This window comes from Bombus flavifrons, chromosome 6 (genome assembly GCF_040668555.2).
Source record: "Bombus flavifrons isolate JBK064 chromosome 6, iyBomFlav1_principal, whole genome shotgun sequence".
In the NCBI taxonomy this organism is placed as follows: domain Eukaryota; kingdom Metazoa; phylum Arthropoda; class Insecta; order Hymenoptera; family Apidae; genus Bombus; species Bombus flavifrons.
In genome coordinates, this window is record NC_138447.1 from 508,227 (window position 1) to 530,336 (window position 22,110).

At 39.7% G+C, this 22,110-nt stretch overlaps 1 protein-coding gene across 1 annotated transcript in view; it reads left to right on the plus strand.

Annotated features, from left to right (window-relative positions):
* Positions 1 to 327: 327 nt before the first annotated feature.
* Positions 328 to 22,110, plus strand: part of LOC138181184 (netrin-1) — a 111,298-nt gene continuing 89,515 nt past the window's right edge. Inside the window, exon 1 of the mRNA XM_069115840.1 lies at positions 328 to 2,614. Coding sequence (XP_068971941.1) covers positions 1,249 to 2,614 — 1,366 coding nt within the window. The 5' untranslated portion in view covers positions 328 to 1,248. The remainder of the gene's footprint in view (positions 2,615 to 22,110) is intronic.

The window sequence follows — 22,110 nt, forward strand, 5'->3', positions numbered from 1 at the left end:
ATAGGAGGAGGTGAAGGGACGAAAAGAGGAGCGAAGAGAATATCGTTCGCTGGTCCAGTGGTCGGTTGGTTTCCGGTAGCACGGTGCGGCGCGGCGTGGCTGCTGGATCCTCGAAGCTCGTTCCAGTGTGGCGGAACGCGTAGTAGAATAGTGGGGTGGTTGCGAGTAGTGGCGTCGCCGGATTGGCCGAAGAGGAATTGGTCTTGGATGAGAGGATGCGAGCCGACGGTCAAAGGGAAAAGAGAGGGAGACTGAGGCTCGGAGAGCCGTGAGCCGTGAGCGAGAGAAGAGCGAAGGTGGGGAGAAGCGCGAGTCAGAGAGGGACTGGGAATCGGAACAGTTCGGATGCACACCGTGCAAGGACGGTGATTCAGTTAGCGGCGAGCCGCCGTCGGTGAGGGATCGTTGATCGTCGGTTTTTCGTTTTTCTTCGCGTCGTATCGCATCGCATCGCATTCTATCGCATTGCGCTGGTTCTGATCGTGTGGCGAGCCGCGCGTCGTGTACCGTGTACCGTGTTCCGTGTTCCGTCTTTCCGAGATACGAACGTTTCATGTTGAAACACAGCCGTCGCGTGTACACGCGCACGCGCCCCCGACTCGTTACAATTGCACGGCTCGCTTAGGAATGAAATTGACACGCGCGTTCCGCTTGAAAATCGAATACACCTGATTGCGAGAGACGCTCGATGAAATATATCGAAGCTGGTTAGCCTGTGTCGAATCGTCCTTGTTGAACGAACATTGGAAAAATTCGTTTCGAAATCGCGATCGCTATCGCGACGAAATTCGAATCGAAGATCTTCTAGTCTAGTCTTGAAGGAGGGAACGCGTGTGGTTCGCAAGCGGGACCGCTTTTGTTTTCGCCAGCCCTCCGGTATAATGCGAACAGGAAGAAAAATCGAAGCGAGCGGCTTCGTGGTGGGCATCGACACTCTGATCGTGAAAGTTTAATCGATCGGTCGATATGACGAGCAGGAGAGAAGCGTAGGATCGACGATTCGAAACTCGGTAGGATCGAAAACTCGAACGGTGTCGCTTTATCCGAGAGAAGAACAGAGCGAGGAAATAATCGCCGAACGAGACAAGGACGGTTTGTGCGTAGGTGACACAGCAAGGGGCTGTGGGGGAGGGTGAGGGGCGGGGAAGGGAAGAGAAGGGAAGGAGGTTTGTAAGAGAGAGTAAGAGAGAGAGAGAGAGAGAGAGAGAGAGAGAAAAGTCGTATCGCGCGCGAACAAACTCAACGAAGATGAAGAGTGGAGCAAAGGCACGATTGTTGGGAATCGTCTGCGGAGTGATTCTGTTCGATTGCGGGAACGCATTGGCGGGTAGCGAGATCTACGCGAAGACATTCCCGAGTCAACAACATCCGTCGGACCCGTGCTACGACGAGGACAGACCGCGTCGATGCATCCCGAATTTTGTGAACGCGGCATTTGGAGCGGCGGTGGAGGCTTCGTCGACCTGTGGAAGCGGCGGGCCCACGAGGTACTGCGACGTGATCGAACAGCCGGGTGGTAGCACGGGTATAGGTCAGTGCCACATCTGCGACGACAGCACGCCGCGACGTCGATTTCCTGCGAGCTACCTCACGGATGTGAGCAACCCCAACAACGTGACCTGCTGGCGAAGCGAGCCTCTTGTCACCTCCCAGAGTTTCTCCGCACCGCCAGACAATGTGACCTTGACCCTCTCTCTAGGAAAGAAATACGAACTGACCTACGTCAGCCTGCAATTCTGTCCAAAAGCGGCCAAGCCGGACTCGATCGCGATTTACAAATCGATGGACTACGGGAAGACGTGGCAACCGTTCCAGTTCTATTCGTCTCAGTGCCGGCGAGTATACGGCAGACCGAATCGCGCCACCATCACAAAGGCGAACGAGCAAGAGGCCAGATGCACCGACAGTCATCGATATACCGGTGGTAACGGCCTCGCGCCCGTCGGCAGGATCGCGTTCAGCACCCTGGAGGGCCGCCCGTCGGCTTCCGACTTTGATAACTCGCCGGTTCTTCAGGATTGGGTTACCGCGACCGATGTTCGTGTCGTCTTCAATCGGCTTCACATGCCCCAGCAGCCGTCGCAGGAACAAGTCTTGCAACTAGGTGGAACTGGTGACGATCACGACCGCGATCATGGCCTCGGCCTCGAGGAGTTGGCGAAACGCGAGAGGGAGAGAGAAGAGAGGTTGAAGAATCAACAGAAGAGCCCCGCTCGTGCAGGTTTGCTCGATTCATTGGCGACCGCTTTGCCCTCAGTACACCAGGTTATCGCGCCGCAAGAGATGCAATCGAACGACGCGGTTGATGACGATGAGAGCGAGTTTGCAGCGGCGGCGGCGGCGGCGGTCACCGTCTCGACCAGTACGAGCAGCACCCTCGCCAGCAATCATGGGACCAGCACGCTGGCTCATCATTACGCGGTCTCGGATTTCGCCGTCGGCGGCAGGTGTAAGTGCAACGGCCACGCGGCAAGGTGCATCCAAGGCAAGGACGGCGAGGTTGCCTGCGAGTGTAGGCATAACACCGCCGGCAGAGACTGCGAGAGGTGTCGCCCGTTCCACTTCGATCGACCATGGGCACGAGCCACTGCCAGAGATGCCAACGAATGCAAAGGTTAGTCTCTTTGTTTGTTACGAGCTCCTCTCGACTATGTCCAATCTCTAATTCGAGTCTCTCGATTCGAATCGAATCGAATTTCAAGCTTCTTCGATTACTTGGAACTGAGTGTTTTCTAGAACGGTTCCAACGTGCGACGCGCGGTACCGTGCCGGTACCTTTTCCGTCGATCCTCCGCCGTTTCCACGTAACACGTGTGTGCTTAACACTTAGTATTCCCGTGCCCGTGCACGAGCCATGCTTAAAGATTACCGCAGCTTTCCTCGAAATAGTTCCAAATAGTGTAGATTTACACGCACGTAAGGTGCTTCCGATGTTCATTCATAGCGATTTTTCACGATTTACGATCCAGTTGTGTCTGTGTGATCGTTTAACTAATTTTCAATTTATTTTATTTATACAGCGCGTATGCATGGTTGCGATATCTCGTTTCGTCCGTGTGTTGTACTCCGTGGTATATATAGTATCCTATACCTTGTTACGGTATTTATGGTGTACATTTCTTATAAATATTTCTGATTGCGAGTAACGTATAGATATTTTGACGAGTTGCGCATTCTCTCGAAGCTCTGGCTGTAAATCGTCTCGTATTACCCATAATCCACAATCGAAAGGACGTAGTTTCAAATGTAAGGGGTGCCCATATTCCGACAAAATGAACATTTTCATCTGTACCTATGGGATTACGAATACTTTCAATCTCGGTTATATTTCATTCAAAATATTTTCCTGCCGAACAAATTCCGACGTCGCAAAGTCGCGTACATACCTATGACCTATAAGAGATCCGATTTCTATTTAAAATGAGGGAAGAGACACGACAAAACATCGAAAAGACATCCGTGTCTTTAGAAATAGAACGTATCCATATTTCTGAAAGGTCGAAGCAATTTACACCATTTATCTGTCTATTTTTCGTTGATGTACAAGTAAGTGTATAGGTATAACCTTTCTTAGGCTTTTCAAGCATACTAAGATGAGTAATTATCGCTGATCTCAGATTTTCAACTGTTACAGCAGCTGATACACGGTTGATTCCGAAAGTAGAAATCTTTTTTACGCCTCGTATGTGTGACCGTGTGTATGCGTGCAAAATTAAAAGTCGGTATAAGAGTCTTTTCTATCTTTAATACTTTATATAGGTACGTATATATACACGTACGTATATCGAACGATAGAAAATTTTATTTCTATATATTGACCACTCGGGATGATTATTTGGTCACGCACCGCTTAAAACGATAGAAAATGAACACGACGAAGAGTTCGTTTCTCGTTTCGTTTCGGTGACTGGTTCCTCTATCCTTCGTTCCGCATCTTCCATTCTCGATTCTCGTACTCGTATCCCGATTCTCCGTGTTCCGTTTCACTCTTCGTGATGCCATCTCTTACTCCCTTTCTCTGTTTTGTCCGTGAGTCGACCCTAGGGGTAGGGCGTGGGGGCACTCCTTTCGGTTCACCCCTTAATTCGAAGCGGCGAAGCGTTGCCTCGAGACTCGGATCGAGGATGTATGCTCAAATCAAAAACGTCAGGGGCAAACCACCCTCTAAAATCGTTTCGAATCGATAAAGGACGCCCTCTTCGCGCGACAACCGCGATCCGCGCCGGTTACGGAATATCGCGACATTAGTGTTGTAGCATTTTTTTTTAAGATTAGATGTCGATAAATGTATCAACTATGTACCTGTTTGTAAAGCGGTGAACTTTTCGTTGAAAATATGTACAATGAAATGTCAAGACATTTCAAGAAATTTTATGCAACTTTTGAAAAAATACGTTTAGAGTTACGGTTTTTCAATTCTAAAAATACCTTTTCATTTTATTCTATGTCACTTTCTATTTCGAAAAAGTGTTAATACATACAATCGATAGATGCGCAAGTGTTGAGAAACGGGAACGACGACGACTTTCGAAACATTTCGATTTCAAGTAACAGATTAATCGGTCATTACTTTCACAGGATATATTATTATTTTGAAAATTATTCAAGATCTTTCAAGTAACCCACATTTCAAAAAATTATTTTACCACTTCTTTATTGGATAAAGCGTAGAACATTAAAAGTTCTTACCTTTTATAGTTTGAGTATCTATCTATTAAGAAAATGAAAAGTGCTCTTACCTCGTTTCTTTGCCTTCTTTTTTTATCAATTTTATATGTATTTCGTAGAGAAATATTAAAAATATTAAAAACGTTAACGTTATCCATATGTTGCCTCGTAGTAGATATGTATCTGCTTACTAATAAAATAGACAGATTGAGAGTTTCTAATAGCTTGATGAAAATAGATTTGATTTGTTAATACCAATTATTACTGGCAGAAGACTGATTCGATCTGACCAATTTATATTAGTAAGTACGTAATACCATGTAATAGACAATTCTCAGTGAAATATCTCCAAATGAAATTTTCCATTTGTTGATTCCAGTGAAAATGTATAAATGAGAACGAACCGGAATCCCTGGTCGTACCTTGTAATTGCAATAATTGAAACACTCTTAAGAACCAATAAAACCGTTTGGTTCGTGCTAAAACTAATTATCGTTATTCGATCAAGTACATTTGTTATAACAAATTCTGTGATTACACATAGATACACCTATAGATATTGGGCACTCGTAGAGAAAATGAAGTAAAATTTTTATCGTACAGGATTTCATGTCGCGAAAAACGATAATTTTGGAAAATTGTTGCATGTCGTTCTTAATTAAAAAGATATGAAAAAATTTGACAGGTATTTCAGCTGTTTCACTTTTTGAAACTTCTTAAAACTTATTTAAACGATCGTAGTTATTTCCACTTAATCTCATTCGTAACATTTTAAAAAGAGAAAACCAGTGCAGTGAATGTACAATTCAAAATGTATATTACTATAGAGACGTGCTCTAGAAGTTTTCGCTAGACTCTTGATTAATATTAGATATAAAGATACGGCAAATAAAAGAAAATAGTACAACAAATAAACGCTATGCTAAAAAAATATCTGTAATTTGATAGCTTTAATACAATATAGTGAATTACATTGTGTATTCTCTGTATAGGTATATACTATATGTATAGGTATGCCTATATGTATATAAGTATGTACAAATGTATAAAATATGAACAATATATTATGAGGTATGAGGTACACTGAGGACAGAACTCATAAATGTCATGCTTATGGCAAGCAGCGCTTTGGTAATATAGTATACACGAATCGGTGCAAAAAAAGAAAAAGAAAAAGAAAAAGAAAAGAGACAGGAAACGGATAAGGCCCGTAAATTTTACTCCTGTACATGCAGCGTCTGTGCCCTTTCTGGCAAATGTACACGCAATATAAAGTAATTCCAGTTCTTTTCAATGTTTCCTAGCTGCACGCCTTTTTGTTCTTGCAACATAAGCTAACACCGTTTAAGCGCTTAAGTAACATATGCTAGAGTTTACAGTTTGAGTAGTACAAGCAGTAGTATGTGTTTTACGATGTACGTATGTACTTTTGTATGTGTCTCGTGGAAATATGAGATTTCCAGGTCCTTTTCTGTTCGGTATTCGCTGTTCAGGCAGGCCTGTTAATTTAGCTATTCTCTAATTTTTTAAACTAATGGTTTCTTATTATTGTGAAACTGTATCAACTTTACAATAATCGTTCTTTACGTTGCTGCTTTGTTTCATTTCTACTAACAAGGTCTTCTCACATAATACCTTATCGATACTAACACTATTACGCATATAGTAGAGATTGACAGATTATAAATTTCAAGTTAGATGATTGATATTATTAGTAATACGCTTTGTAAGCGTTCATTGCATAATGATCGCAATTTTATGAATTGTCAAACTTTATATCGTAAAATTTTTGCAGAGTCTTGGAAAACGAACTTTTCCTTTCAAATTGATCACTTAATGATTTATGAATTTTCATCAATCAATTTGTAATATTTACTCGTGAAAGTTTATTGCTAAATTTACCGTTATATCTATGCAAGAAAATTGATTAGTAGATATAACGGTGACTCGTAACTATGTTTATGATGATTTGTAAGATTTTTCACTAATAGGTAGTATTTGTTCGATTGTACCAGGCAGCTAAAATCTGGACACTGTTCGAAAACGTAGCTTCTAGATAATCTGACATTGATTGGTTTAAGCATTCATAGACTTAGTACATTTAACGTTTGATTCGGAATCGATCTTTTACCAGTCGTGAATTATTCAGTTCGCGTGACGATTTCGTTCGCATTTTCTACAGGGAATTCCGCGTTTCGAATACGACCTCGGTTAATAGGAGTGTTTAACTTGGAACATGGTTTCACTTTTCTTCGTTCGATTTATTTCATGTCAATGTACGCTTCTGCTATCTTCCTGTAAATTGATTTCTAAGGTTTCGGTTGGATAAAGGTGGAAAAAGACAGATCTCGGGGGCCTAGGTGTGTTGCCGTTAATGTGACACGGAACGCTGTAAACTGTAACTGCTATTTACGGCAATGAATTATGTTCTCAAGGGTTCGTTTATGTTTATACGACGCGTAGTTATACGCGTATCTATATATACATGCATATGTACCGTAATTCTTGCTCCGTGCTTTCCTTCTTTTTTTATTCTTTCATTCTTTCCTTTTCCTTTCTTTCTCTTTTATACCTTTCTTTCTTTTTGCCTTCCTTTGCCTTTTTTCATGCTCTTCTCTCTGTGTCGTTCCTCGTTTACTCGTAATATAGCTAAGTATATCCAATTTTTTTAGTTAATAGTTCTCTCGTGTAATACTTTTAAAAACGTTTTGCGCTCCCAGGGTATTTTCGTTGTAGTTAGTGTACTATCATATTCTGATGTTAATCATTAACGTGTAACAATTCGATAGAGAATTTGTCAAGATTTTGTAGCAAACGGTACACTATATGCAAAATGTTGCAACGTAAAAAGATATAATATAATGTAAAATAATAAAATTGTAAATGATAGGTAGTAATTAGTAATTTATAAAGAAAATAGGAACGTTTTTGTACCGAATACAGAGTGTTTCGTACAATTTGACAGAGCTATATCACTGAAATGTTGATAGAGATTGAAAAAGGTATCAAACGACACGAGCATACTTAAATAGGGTATGTTCCGTATAGGTATTCATGTATGTCTGTGTATGTTTTTTTATTAAGCGTATGTATGTATGTGCTTGCAGAGTGTAAATCGGTACATTATTTTTTTGAGTGCAATCACCTATCCGATCTTATTTAACGTACATGGATTCCTAGATGATCGAAAACTAAACTTCGACAATTGAAAAAGAATGGAATTACGTAAAAGAAACAGAGCAGATTGCGACCAGTTTCAGCTAGAAATGTACCTGCCTGCCAACAGAAATTTCAGTCAAAGAAGAAAACGACGAAGAGGCTTAGCCTGAAATTCGTCGCGCCCTTCTGTGAACAATTACGTGAATGACAGAAACACTCGACGATTTTATTACGGGGATCCTTTTCCAATTAAACGGTTGCTATGGTGATGGTTATGAGTGCTTGCCTATGGCATCCGTAGGAATACAACTTGGATCGCGTCGTCTTTTTCGTCGCATCGCGTCGGTCAATTTTTTGTTAACAACTATTTACGAATATTTAATCTATCTCTGAATATATGTCCAGAACGTTAAGTTTCTTGATAGAATTTTAATTTTCCAAGTCGATAGGTATATAATTTTGCCGAAAATTCATCGCATCCTTCTGCATGTTGAATAATCGAAGAACTTGTAACTAACGTTATTATGATTGTACATACTGATTGAGAAACTATTTCTATAATAGGTAATAATAATGGAATAAAGTGAAATTTTGGAGACGTATTTATATTTATAGAAATAGGTATATTTACGTACGTATGTAGTTGATCTTTTAAATGTAGATATATATCTTTCGTAAAGGATACGGATTTTTCAAAATATTTATATAGGTAAATATAAAGATATTTTGAGATTCGATTAGATTATATCTGCATACGTAATTTGTTGCAAATATATACTTTAAGTATGCTTAAAGTAGCAAAATTTGGCGTTTGCACGTAAAGACTGACAGGGGTTAACGAAAATAGTGGCAAGAATGATAAGCTTTCTAATAATAAGCTTTGGTAAAAGTTGCATCGTTTCTGTGTCGCGTGACGAATAGAGAAATCAGAAATCATAGTCCTTCGCTGCGGACACAACGAGGTAGTTTCGTGGTAGTGGAACGGGTAATATGTAGTCGTTGTGAAATGCACTTGTAAAGAAGAGACGAAATACCGTTCGAGAGACGGGGAATCGATAAAGAAGGTGGTACGCTGTGTAGGTAAACGTAAACGGCTTTCGTTCAGCTACAGAGTACGTGTATACGTGACAGAGACGAGAGATGAAAAAAAAAAAAAAAGAGTGGAACGAGAGGAAAGAGAGGCAAGGAAGAAAACAGGGTGACGAAACGAAGGAAGGGAGTTCGAATTAAATTACATTTTAATTTCGCAGCCATTTCGCAGCGCGCACCGCGATATGCCAAATATCCGGTGCAATTTACATTTTAAATTGGACACTTCTTGCCGCGATTCGAGGGTTTCGTGAATTTCGTCGGTAGTTGGCATCGTCTGGCGAGGTTGTTGTCGTTTCCATAAAAAGCATGCACGTTTACCCCTCTCTGATGGAGATTTTCGAAAACTTGAACGCACCCGGTGCGCGTTGATTCCTTGTAAAAACCAGCCGAGTATTTCTTCGCCATCGCAGCATTCCTATACTCGAGTATTCTACTTTTTCAATTCCTGCGAGAAAATTGTCTCGAATTTCCTTTGCTACGTTTCACCTTAACCGACCACTTAATTACGAGCACCTCTTGAATTTCGTTCTCGTTCTCACTGCTACGCGGATTCATTATTGCGTCTCATCGCCAATCCCTTGTTTCTCTTTTTTTTTTCTTTTTGAGCATTGAAAGTAGTTACTACGATTTACTTGTGAGAAACGGATACGAAGGTAGGTATTAGGTTTATGCATATATTAATGATTGTTTCAAAAGTTTCTTCCGTTCCGTTTGTTCCGATAGAACAAAATGGATCATACATAATTCAATAAAATAATATAGAACAAAAAATGTTGTGCATCTATTATTTCCTTATAAAACGAGAGAAACTTTTGGGGCAAGCTAATGAAATTCCATTTCTCTTGATTGTTCGAGTTTGAGTTTTACGGCATTAGTAGATGTCGTGAATATTGTTTATTATTTCATTATTTTTATGTACGTATAAATCATTACGTCCCATTAGTCCTTAGACTAAGCAACGAAATAACTCGTAAAAGTCAAGTTTACCTTTATCGGATGTTTTATTGGAGAAAACGATGTTTGCAACTAAAGCAAACTATAAATGAGAAAAAGGATTCAATTGTGTGATAATGAGTAGGTACGTACATACACGCATGAGTAAAAGACGTTTTTAATATATTATATTATCGTTGTGAGTAATTCGAACGCGTATCGTAATACGTAACACGATTCAGAGTATAAAATTTGTAACAATCAGTTAGCAAAGTTTAATAACTGGATGAAACAACGTTGCTTGCAAATTGGCCAGCTAAAAAGTTTAAGCGAACAAAGTTGATACAGATAATTCGAAAAATATGCAGAAATAAAAGATAACTTTCGATAAAATCAAAATGGTAGTCGTATGACGGATTGTTTTCACTTGTAAGTACTCCTGTTTTCCTGACACGTTTCGGGACCGCACGAATGTTATTCTTTGCCCGGTCCCCGTGGTCTTACGCCGACGCGACGCTCGTACAACGTACAACGATTATTCTTCTTCGCGATGCGAGGCCGACGCGCTTTGCATGAATGGGAGTCGTCGCGACCTTTCAGATGAATGGTTCTTTCTTCCCCTCTCACTTTCACCCACCCTTGCTTTCTTTCTTTTTCTTTTCCACCCTCGATCTTTCTTTCATTTTTTCTCTTGCTTCAGTAGTATACGCGAGTGTGTAAGTTCGTTTCGAAGATATTTACTTCCTTTTTAAGATATAAATGTTTCGACGACGAGACTGATGAGACAACTGTGACGATGATTGCCTTTGGGGTGACAGGCAAGATAAATACATGTTAAACAATTACGTTTACGAAGGATTAAAACAGGTTTTTTCATAGAGAAGATGGTTGGATGAGAAGATGGATGGAAAATTCGCTATCGTGATCTTAAATAAATGCATGCGGTATAATAAACTTCAGAGTGGTACTATTTGTAAAATGAATAATACGAATAGAATGAATAAAAATTGAAACAAACATGATACGGCTCTGTAATTTTGTACATAGCGGAAAATCAATGGCTGGATATGCATGATCCTCATGACCGAAAGCCTGTTCGATACATTATTTTTATCAAACCGATACCGAGTCGTTGGTCTGGCTAAGAGTTTCAAAGGGTCCGATTCAAGTTCACCGTAACAGGATCGTTGCTATTCGTCGTAGAACCACAAAGTGTACTTTCAACGATTTGAATTTGGTCCGGTCTGGTTGTCGGAGTATACGATGCATTCGTGTTTGGTGGAGGCTGCAGTCGTGGCTGCAGTCGTGGCTACAGTCGCGGCCAAGAGAAAAGGAAATATGTACATATATCGGTCGCATGAGAGGCCTTTTCACCGCGTCGATTTTCGCGTTTGTGTCTGCACACTATACACTGTACACTGTACACCATAGACCGTACGTACGATCGAGTTGCGCATACCTACGCATACATTGCATATGCGCTCGAGATTTACACCGCAAGACGAGAAAATCGGCTTCACGGAGAATATGCTCGACCCCCGTAGTGAATTTCGCGCGCGTACCACGCGTTTGCCCCGCCTTTTTCGTCTTCTCGCCAGACCGAATCGCGCCCTTCCGATTTCCTCTCTTGGAAATTCCACGAGTCTTTCTATTCGGGTGCTGAATTTTTACACGGTTTCAATTTCAGAAACGTCGTCGACCACGCAAACGACCGTCGCGAAGGTTCTGTCGAATGCTACGGGACGCGAATAACATATGAGTTGTAGTAGAGTAACATATGTTGGGTACAAGAACAAACGATGCTCGATTCTAAACGTTCTCGAAGAAATTCAAAATTACTTACACCGGGGTTAACTACCATAGAATTCTTCTGACAATTTTTGAGCTATGTAGCGTCCATACTTGAGAAAGGAGGAAGATATCGAAGGAAATAGTAAAATTCTTGGATATGATTTCATATATTAAAATACATCAAGTTGCGTTACTGAAGGTAATGCCAGAGAAAAGCAAGTGTTAGCATTAAGATGAATGGTATTATCATTGAAACAATAAATTTAGATCGAATTCTACGTCCTGTTGCGCTTCGATTTCAAGCTTCTATCGCAAATTGCAAATTTGTGTAAAATGTTCTCGATTCGCGATTCGTCTTCGAGGATCATAGCAGATACGTATGTCAGAAAAATCTTCGACATTTTCGTTTGGAAGATATTTCTGAACGCAGTGCAATACGATGTAGAAAGAAAAAGGTGTTCTCTGGCAGAAGATAGAGATTCAGATACATACTGCCATGCAGTCTGTTGTTCGTGAGAAGATGCAGACAGTCTCGAAATTACGACGGTACGTAATTACGAAATTCTTTGAGTCTTACACGAGTGTTGTTACGTAACTGTTATGTAAGAGATTGCGATTATGCTAGAACTTTCAAGGATTCTGAGAATTCGTCGTGAAAATATCGCACAGCAAGATCGATACGAGAAACTGTTGTCCCGTTTATTTCCTGTTACATAGGTGAAACGATTTAAGAAGCTGTAGGTAGCACCCGTGTGTGAAAGCGAATAGTTATCAGGAAGTGCGTGCGTTCCTTTCGTAAGACATTAAAAGTATCGCGTTCAACAAATAACGAACTGATTTTGACTGGTAGTGAGTAAGAAATGTTACTTATCTACCGTTTGAGTGTCTCTTCTGTCCTCGACTTTCGATCGAGGTATCTTTTAATCGCCTTTTTAATCGCCGCAGTTTGGGTTAGATTCGAGGTTACTCTCTATCTTGCCCGCTCTACTTGTCACCGGAAGAATAATAACTCACGAATCGAAGCGAATACGAACTTAAACTCGTCTAAAGTTAGCATCGGCATGTAATCCTACTCCGCTATCATTTGCCTTACGGTTGGTGCAGCTTGTCAAAGATGATGAAACGATCGAACGAAGGGTTGATGAAACTCTGGTGGTAATCCGAGAGACTTGGAGCGCGAGCCAGGTGAGCATAAATTTGAATTCGCGTTAGTTGCGTCCCGAATCGAAAGGTTGCTGGGACGTCCATAAATACAGGCGATAGTTGGCGCAACGCGCAGGGTGTTTATCCGAACGCGGCGCGAACCACAGGCTCGTTCGTATGTATGTATGTATGTATGTATGTAGCTAGGTACGCGAGACGTATAAATAAATCCAGGAGCTGCCACGCGGTCTGCCGTGAAACACGGTGTCTCGAGAGTGCACCACGCGTTCTCTCTCCCGTCTACGCGTACGCATTACCATTACCACACGCACGTATACACGCTTGTGCATGCATACTGCACACTGCACACTGCACACTGCACACTGCACACTGCACGCTGCACACTGCGCACGCACTCTCATACACGCGGATACGGACGCGTTCACGATCTTGTTCTGCGACTCGGTGGACACGTTTTCTTTGGTGCACAGGTGCTTCCGCGATTTGCGGATATTCTCGCTCGAAGATTCGCATCGCTTTTAGCTGCTGTTTCTCTCCACTTTGCAACTTCTTCCGCGAATTAAGCTCGATTTACGCGCGCTTATTATCGCTGCAGTGACTGATGCGGTGCGGTGTGGCACGGCGTCTAGTTCGTTCCATAGTCGCCTCCTTGCCAAACCTATCATGCCTGCATGAAAAGGGCGCAACGATTTTTATGCCTTGCCGAATTCTCTTTTGCTCCCGTTTTCGCGCCATTTTGCCCCTCTAAAGACGTGCACGCACGTATGCTTGCAACCAAATATTAAAATATTAGTCGTAGCTGCCGATGCTGTATAGTACGTAAATTGTGCAACATCGCTTGCTCTACCCGTTTTCCCTACCCGAATAGAAATACCCGCATTTCTTTTAAAAATGGCCTGTTTCTCGCGTCTTGTACCTGAAACGGACCGCGTATCGCGCAAATCAACGATAATTCGATAAAACGAGATAGGCTGCCAATGTCGTCGTGGTCAAGAGAAACACGTTCCATAAACGTTTTCAATGTAACCAGTTTTTTCAATAATACTAGACGATTACGCGTGCTTGAATAAAATTATTTATGTATAGGTATACACATGTACATATACATACACATAACTATGTACGTGATGAATTTTAGTTCGTTCGTCTGATAACGAGTACCTAATGTATCGATAGAAAGATATATTTCTCATTGTGCGCTTTTTTCCACTCGTGTACACTTTTGTTCAAGGTAAAATGAGATTTATAGTGTTTACGTTTAATGCGACTTTAATCAAGTTATCGTCTGTTTAATCGTTTATCAACTGAATTGTAAATTATTTGCGTTTACCATCGTAAAGATTAGTGGTTGTAAGAAAATTGGAATCGAATTGGCGATGCCGCCGAGGATAAGAGACTGAAGAAGAGGGTCGCTCGAGGTAAGTACTTTCGGAGGGTGGCGGTGCATTTATCGCTCACGGCTTACAGCTTACGATTTACTTACGACTTACGAGATACTTTTTTCTTTCGAACCGATCTCTCTTACGAAAGGCATAGTAGGAAAAGGGAAGAAGGTTATACGGAACGGTGAAACACAGGGTGGTAGAGGGACGCAATTTGAATGTCGTTAACCGGGTGGAAGTTGGCAAGGCAACGGTACCGAGTCAACGACAGTAACAACAATAACGAGGCGGTGTTGCAGTCGTTTGGGAAGGATAGGGAGTTCGCGCTCATCCCGAAATAAACGGCGACCGCATACCCGTGCGCACGCATGCGCAGTGTGCACGCTCGACATCCACAGATTTACCCTTTCTCTTTTCTCCTTGTCTCGCCGCGCCGCGCCGCGCCGTGTGTCTTGGTGCTTCGTTCCTTCCTCTTCTTTATTTTTGCACACCTTAAACTTTAAACTGTCTCTCCAGCCCCTCTTATCGATGAAGACGAGCCCCTGATCTCGTTTTTTCCTTCGTTACCATTCGTCGCGATTTGCGAAGCGAAAATCGACAAAAGATCCTCCGCGGATACGTTTGAAACCAGTTGAAGGATCAACGAGGTCACCGACACCTTTGCCCAGGATTCCCTTAAATGGCCTCTCGTTGGCATCGCCTTTTAGAAACCGTTCGATGGAACTTGTCTCGTCACCGCGCCTCGACTTTTCTGTCGGTTTACTTCGCTTTCCATTCCCTGCTTTTGTTTTGCTTTGCCTCGCTTTGCTTCGCTTGGCATTGCTTCGTCTTTCTTTCCCCGCATTTTTCTTTCCCATCGTTGGCCTTTCTCCATCTCTCCTCTTTCCCATTTAACCACCTTTGTTTCCACGAGAATTTCATTACCCATCGTGTAGTGTAACTCTTACCGAGGCGTGACAAGTTTCACAATCTTGAAATTGCATGTCGCTTTTAACTCTCTTACCATCCGTGGTTTAACGGCATTCTCTGTTTATGTTACAATACAGATATCCCATTAATGCAGACTATCTTACTCTTTTTTCTTTTTCCCTCCTTTTCCTTTTTTCTTTTCCTTTTTCCATCATTGCATTCTTTCCAAAGATACTGTAAGTTTATATTTAACCTTTTCCATCGTACGAACGTCTATACTCGTTAAACAAAATTCATCTGCTTGTTTTATAATCACCTACTTACATACCTACGTACACGCATATCCACTTTGAGTGAGTTACATTTGCTGTCCATTGCTGTCGCGTATACGCTATAAAATAAAAATAAAATACGTATAATAAATATTTAAAAGATTAAAAGTTATGAAATTGCTAAGTTTCATATCGTAACTGTTTTAGAGATGTACGCTATTATTTCGATATTTCTGGTAAAATTGTTATTTACGTCCATATTGCGCTCTTCGTTTCCTGTATTTGTATCTATAGCGGTAATTCTGATGTTAATAGTCGCTAGTAGGAACGTAAAAATTCGCAATTTCGAAATACCACCCAGTTGGATAAAATCAGAATACCAAAATTAACTACTAGAACAGGTGTATAGGTAATTGGCAGATGAAATTGCGGAGAAACCCTAATGTTGGCGCATTATTATCAGAGATGTTCATCGTCTGACGACAAAGATAGGCACGCTCTAGGAAAGGTTAATCCGTGCTGTATACCAGAGAATTGCTCTCGCCATGGTTATTGTTATTACGGATATATAACAGGCATATAAATCAATCTTCTATCTCCGTTTTTTTCTTTTGCGATTATTTCCCTACGCTCGTAATGATATGCCGCGAGAGTATAAAAATGTTCACATAATCAGAGAAAATTTTTAGTAACAACGATGACTGTTATATTATTAACTTTATTATTCTCTATCTACGTATCTTTCACGAATTGTATTGGCATTTGCTTGGTGTTCCTTAGTTTTTCCATAAAATATACATATTTCATAAAATTTATTCGATGATATGTATTTAATTTTGTAAAAGTACTACTTTCTGTTTCGGTATGTAACACACACGTGCACATTATATTAATTTTAATATTAAATTTTGATTTTGTAATTGAATGTAATGGAATATTACAAACGTTCATTCGTAATTGGAGTAGTGAATAAAATTACGATATATACAAGGTGGTTGGTAACTGGTGGTACAAGCGGAAAGGGGGTGATTCTACGCGAAAACAGAAGTCGAAAATATAGAATAAAAATTTTTCGTTTGAGGCTTTATTTTCGAGAAAATCGATTTTGAATTTTCGCTCGGTACGCGTGCACTTTATCACGTCTCGTTATAACGGATCTCACTGTAGATCGTTGTCTCGATGGAAAAATTAAAAAAAAAAAAAATTTTTTTATTCTATATTTTCGATTTCTTTTTTCGCGTAGAATCACCCCCTTTCCGCTTGTACCACCAGTTACTAACCATCCTGTATAATAGGTATTTTTACTTCATCGGGGGAACGCACGAGAACGCAAGTTCTTAGCAAGATAAATATTGCGTTTTGTTTGATCTCCGAACAAAATGAGATCAATGATTTCATTGGTTTTATGGACCTCGTGAAATAGATTGATTTAACGGCCGGTACGGCAAATATTGCCACGAAACGCTTTTGGAATTCTGGATCTATTGGAACGATCGATCGAGGCTCAAGTGATTCTATTATTGGCTGAATTGGGTGAATGTCTGTAACGTTAATGATTTCTTAAATCGACAAAAGCTCTGTTTTGACCTTGGGATTAAAGAACTGGTTCTAATATTTTGATTGTTTGGCTAATCGTTAAGATCAGATTACAAAAAACATTTGAAGTACCTGATAATTATTAGATAGATAGCTAGGTTCGAATATGTATATCTTACAATGAGTCTCTCTTTTTGTGATATTACTATTACTTTGTCATTTGTTAAATTGTTTTACTACGATATGGTAAGACTAAGGGTGAAATATGTATGTAAATTCGCTTATCCTTCTCTATCTAGCATTTAATTTCGTAATAGAAGGAATAGCGTTGGCGCGTCAGTGCTATCTTTCAATCACTTTCACAGAAGATAGAAGGAATTTTAAAAGTTTTCGCGCGATGCTCAAACGGTATTCGAGCCGGTATCGGACGTTGATCTGAAAAATTCCTCTGGCGTTTTATTATTCAATGAAAAAGCCGTCTTATCATATTGTTATCATCAAAGCAGTAGGGGATTGTTATAGCGAACCGTGTCGAGATTACACGTCGAGAAGATAGTACATCTGACTGGTAGAAAGTATCGGAATCGCTAGCTGCGTTCGAGGTGAGCCGATCGAGAGACAACGGACGACCCGATATCGCCCTGTCGATTTAGATAAAGCTCCGTGGTTTAGAAAGCGGCACGATCTCATGCCCGTAGGAGTGTCATCGAATTTGTTTGTTCCTCTCGCATGAATAAATCGCTATTTGCGATCTGTGAGTTCAGATTGCGCGCCTAACCTTCCTGTTGACAATCTGACAACCTTACTAACTGTACTAATGTATACGGTATACATATATATACACGGGTCGTACTATAATCGATTATATACGAATATATACTAATGATTATTCGAAATATTAATATTTTGTTAATTTGTTGCTTTATAATTTTATTAAGTCTACATAGTTAGACGTTTTATTAGTCTGTGAAAGTACGAAGTATGCTGCGAGTTTCTTTTTTTTGCATGAGTTGTTGGTGGAATGTCGGTAAAGTTTCTTGGAATAACCGACATTGTAGTTCATGTGTACCATTACCTACATACTTTCTAGAAACACGATACATTTAACAGTTCTTCTTAAATTCGCGGTTAAATTATCTCTTTTAAACAGTTACGATTTATTAAACTTTTAACGATTTCTTATTCAAGTTTCATTTTCTGACAAACATACGTACGTAATATGTTAAGCTATTGATCCTACAAGAAGTAGAAAATTCAAGAGAGACAGAGATTATCATTCGTATGTTCCTTTTTAGAGTCGTTTACGAGGAAATAGAGGAACACCGTTTCAAGTTAATACTACATACATCATATATAGATATTTTACGTAAAACATAACTAATCCCTAACCATGTTTTGTCATTGTATGAATTAATATTAGTAGATTTTATTTTCTTCAGACATTATCGTGCTTGTCAATCACAGCTACTTTAAATTTTACGCAATGATCAAATTTTATAATATGCATATACATATAGCAGAAATATTTATTTCGCTTTATAATTGACATTTGCACAATATGGTACTTGTCCTCTTATTGCTCGTTAAAATAATTGTAACGTATAGTAGATTTACCACTAGATACTTTATGTGGAAAATACATATTTCACACAACCACATACATATATTTTCCTGCATCGCGTTTCCGCCTTTCTTCTTTCTGTTAGCAGCATAATTTCAAATCGACTCGATATGAGTTAACGGAATTTCGAAAATTCCGCTGGCTGAAATCTTTGCCACGAACGAACGGGAATCAAGTAGTTTCAGCTGATTCGAATAATTGAAGAGAGCGAACGGTAATGTCGTTCAATCGATAGAAAACGAGGGAGGAAAGATGATGCGGAGGAAGGAGCGGCAGAGAAGCAATAGATGCAGGCGGTGAGAGAGGAAGCAGAATTTTTTGGTTCTTCGATCTAAACCGGTGCCCGATAATCGCTATTCAGTGCGAAGCGCTCGTTCGTTTGATTCGCTGCTGTGGAAGTTTAGTCCTCGATTACCGGTGTCAGAGGATCAGCCGCGATCTTTCGCGTATGCCAACAGAATTTCAGTCTTTCTAGTTACTTCTTCTCACAATCAGAGAGAACTCTGCCCGTAGCACGTTGGTACGTTGGTAAGTTGGTACGTGAGGCCGATTCGCGATCGTGTATACGTGACGCGGTTCGACTTTCGTTCGTTTGTTCGTTCATTCTGTCGGAGAACGTAGAACACGTTGCGTTCTCTGCTAGATTTAGTTTGAGCTGTTAGCCGTCTGAATAGGTCGAGTTGCCGTTTGAGTAACTCTTACAATTAGTCAGAGACTTCTGCCGAGAGACGAACCGCGAGCACCAACTTTTAATCAAGTGGTCGACGTGCAAGCTAAAAAGGTGCAAAAACTTCTGGCTGCCGCTCGCTAACTCTATTATTCGCTCGCGCGAGTTGATTGAACAAAACTACCTCTCGCCTCGTGTTCTTTGTGATTTTTCCAACAAGATTTGTTTCGCGGGCACGGCTTGCAGTTTTCACGAAAGACCAGGAAAATACTTCTTGAAATAGCCGTCGTCAAATTTTAATAAACTACGATAACTGCTATTATTCTTCGTTCTGTCGTATTTCATCATTGTACTTAATCGTAACAATAAAATAACGTGGTTTAATAATAATATTATTTATATTCGAAATACAGCATTTTATTCTTATGTACACTTTCCATTCTTACGGCTACATTGTGAACATTGTGAATTTTCATTTAAGGGTACATCGTTGTCGGAGGTTAACATTTAAGTAGATATTTGAAACATACGAAATTAAAGGATTTGATTACTATTCTTGGAAATTAATGGCCGCCTTTACTGGGATACGTTTCAACGGACAATTCCTGTTTAAAGATTCTCAAGAGGGAGTTAACTTAGAATAGTTTCAATTTATTCCATAAACTGTGACTTACAAACTAAACTTTTTTTTAAACAACAATGTCTAAAACATTTTCGAAGCGTTGAAACCTTATTCAGTGATATAAGTGGAATAAAAATATAGACAGAAAACGAAAGGTTATATTATTCTGTGAAGGAGAACGAAGCGTGAAATCGGCAAGGGAGAGGGTGGAAGTGAAATAAGAATAAAGCGTAGAAGGAAAGAAAAAAGAGGCTGGTAGAGAACTGCGAAACTTTTGGGATTGCACGGTTCGCAGGATTTTTACCTACGTCCGGAGACTATATTCCCTGACCGCCGAAAGATAACTCCTAACACGTGACAGCGTTCCGGAGAAAGATGCACTACATCGAAAGAAATTGTACCAATCCGAGTCTTTGCGGTACCCTTAAACCACTCTTTAGGAGTTAAACCATGGGAGTCTTCGGTTTAGAAACTTCTATTGTACAAAGAAGAATTTTCTATTGTACAAAATAATGTGGTTTAGGTTCGAGAACTACAATTTATTAATTTACATATGAAGCAAATTGTGCAATTAAATTAATTAATTAATATTAATAAATAACAAAAATGGAATTAAAATATTCACATATATTCGATTCGATAACAAATAAAAAAAGAGATAACAATTTTTTTAATTTTATAACAGAGCGTTATGACATATGTCTAATATTTAACCCATATATATGTCTAATTTATATTTTTCATCGAAATCTATATTAACATCTGTATTGAAGAAAATGAAATTTTTTACTTGAGAATTTTGTGAATGCTGGTAACATTAAGAAGGAATAAGGTAAAAAAGTAGAATGTTAGTATGAACTCGGTATATATTTACTTCGATCCTTGAAGGTTAATCATTCAAAAAGGTGACGTGGAAAGGTGAAGGCAGAGAATGAGCCAGAGGTTCTCTTTAGCGACCTGAGCGACCTTCGGTTATTTCTTATTTTCACGAGAGCCACGTTTATGTGGAAGTATCCTTGATCCTCGTGGATGTTCGATAAATTGACCGGGTGGGACGTCGCATTGTCTCGCGTAGATTGAGCGCTTAATCACATAACCACGATCGTAGAAGAAGAGAATCGACAATGATAGTAACTGTGTAAACTCACAACTGATCAGTCCATTCGAAGATGGAACAACAGAATAAACCCGAAATGGCTCATATGTGTGAGTAGTGTCTATGGTACGGTGTGTATGTTCACAGTTATGTACATTCAAGCAATCGTTACTTTTTATCAGTGCCATAATTTCGGTTATCGATGATCGAAAGAAATGGAGCTATTGTCACGATTGGATTAAACCAAAGTTGTTATCGATATAATATAATGATTAGTTTATATTCAGATGCATTATCTTATATAGGGAATGTGATAATCGAAAGTAATAAATTTAAGTCATTTCAAAATTATTTTCTAGTTTTAGTTAAAATTATCATGGAATATGTATAATGAAACAAAGCATGAAATTGAAGATGAAACAAGAGGTTCAATTAAAGAAGTTTGTTTTATGAAGCCTTTACAACTCTCAGATAACGCGAAATTCTATTCGTCTATGTAACAATATTCTTAATGTCGAAATAAAGTTTTCTTTTCTGCTTCATCGTATATGGCGATATGTGACGTTGCATTTTACCTTCTTCTCAATTTTCATTGAATACGATTAAAGAATTTTTAACGCCAAAATAATAAGAATATAAAAATCCTGGAAATGTAAAAGATTAATTTTTAGAAATGTTAACCTTTTAGAAAATAAATATATAAGTTAATAAAACCGTTGAATGTTCCTTTTTATATTTGTTATATTGCATTATTCTTGACTCCAACAATATAAATTACGTCGTTATTTTCATCCCATGCTTCCTAACAGATAAATATAACGTAGAAACAAAAAGAAAGGATTCAATGGTAAAATCAAGAATTAAATTAATCGTTGGACGCGGTTGAACAGTCTCTGAACTTTCTTCCAACTGGGATCAAAGGCATTCGTGTCTTTGGTAGTTGAAAAAGATTCATTCTTGAAGAGGATTTATCCTCTTAAAAGCGATCCATTGAGGAGTTGAGAGAAATAATGGTCGGAGGAATAACCAATGTTCCATCGCGTATTATATATTCTTGTTGATCGTTGATCTCCCACGTGTACAAATGATCGCTGAAATATAATTCTCGTGTGGCCAGTTAACTAACCCGTATATAAAGCATCATTTTAACCTTTCAACCAGACAGAACAAGTTAAATAGTCCTTTCTGATAAGCGTTG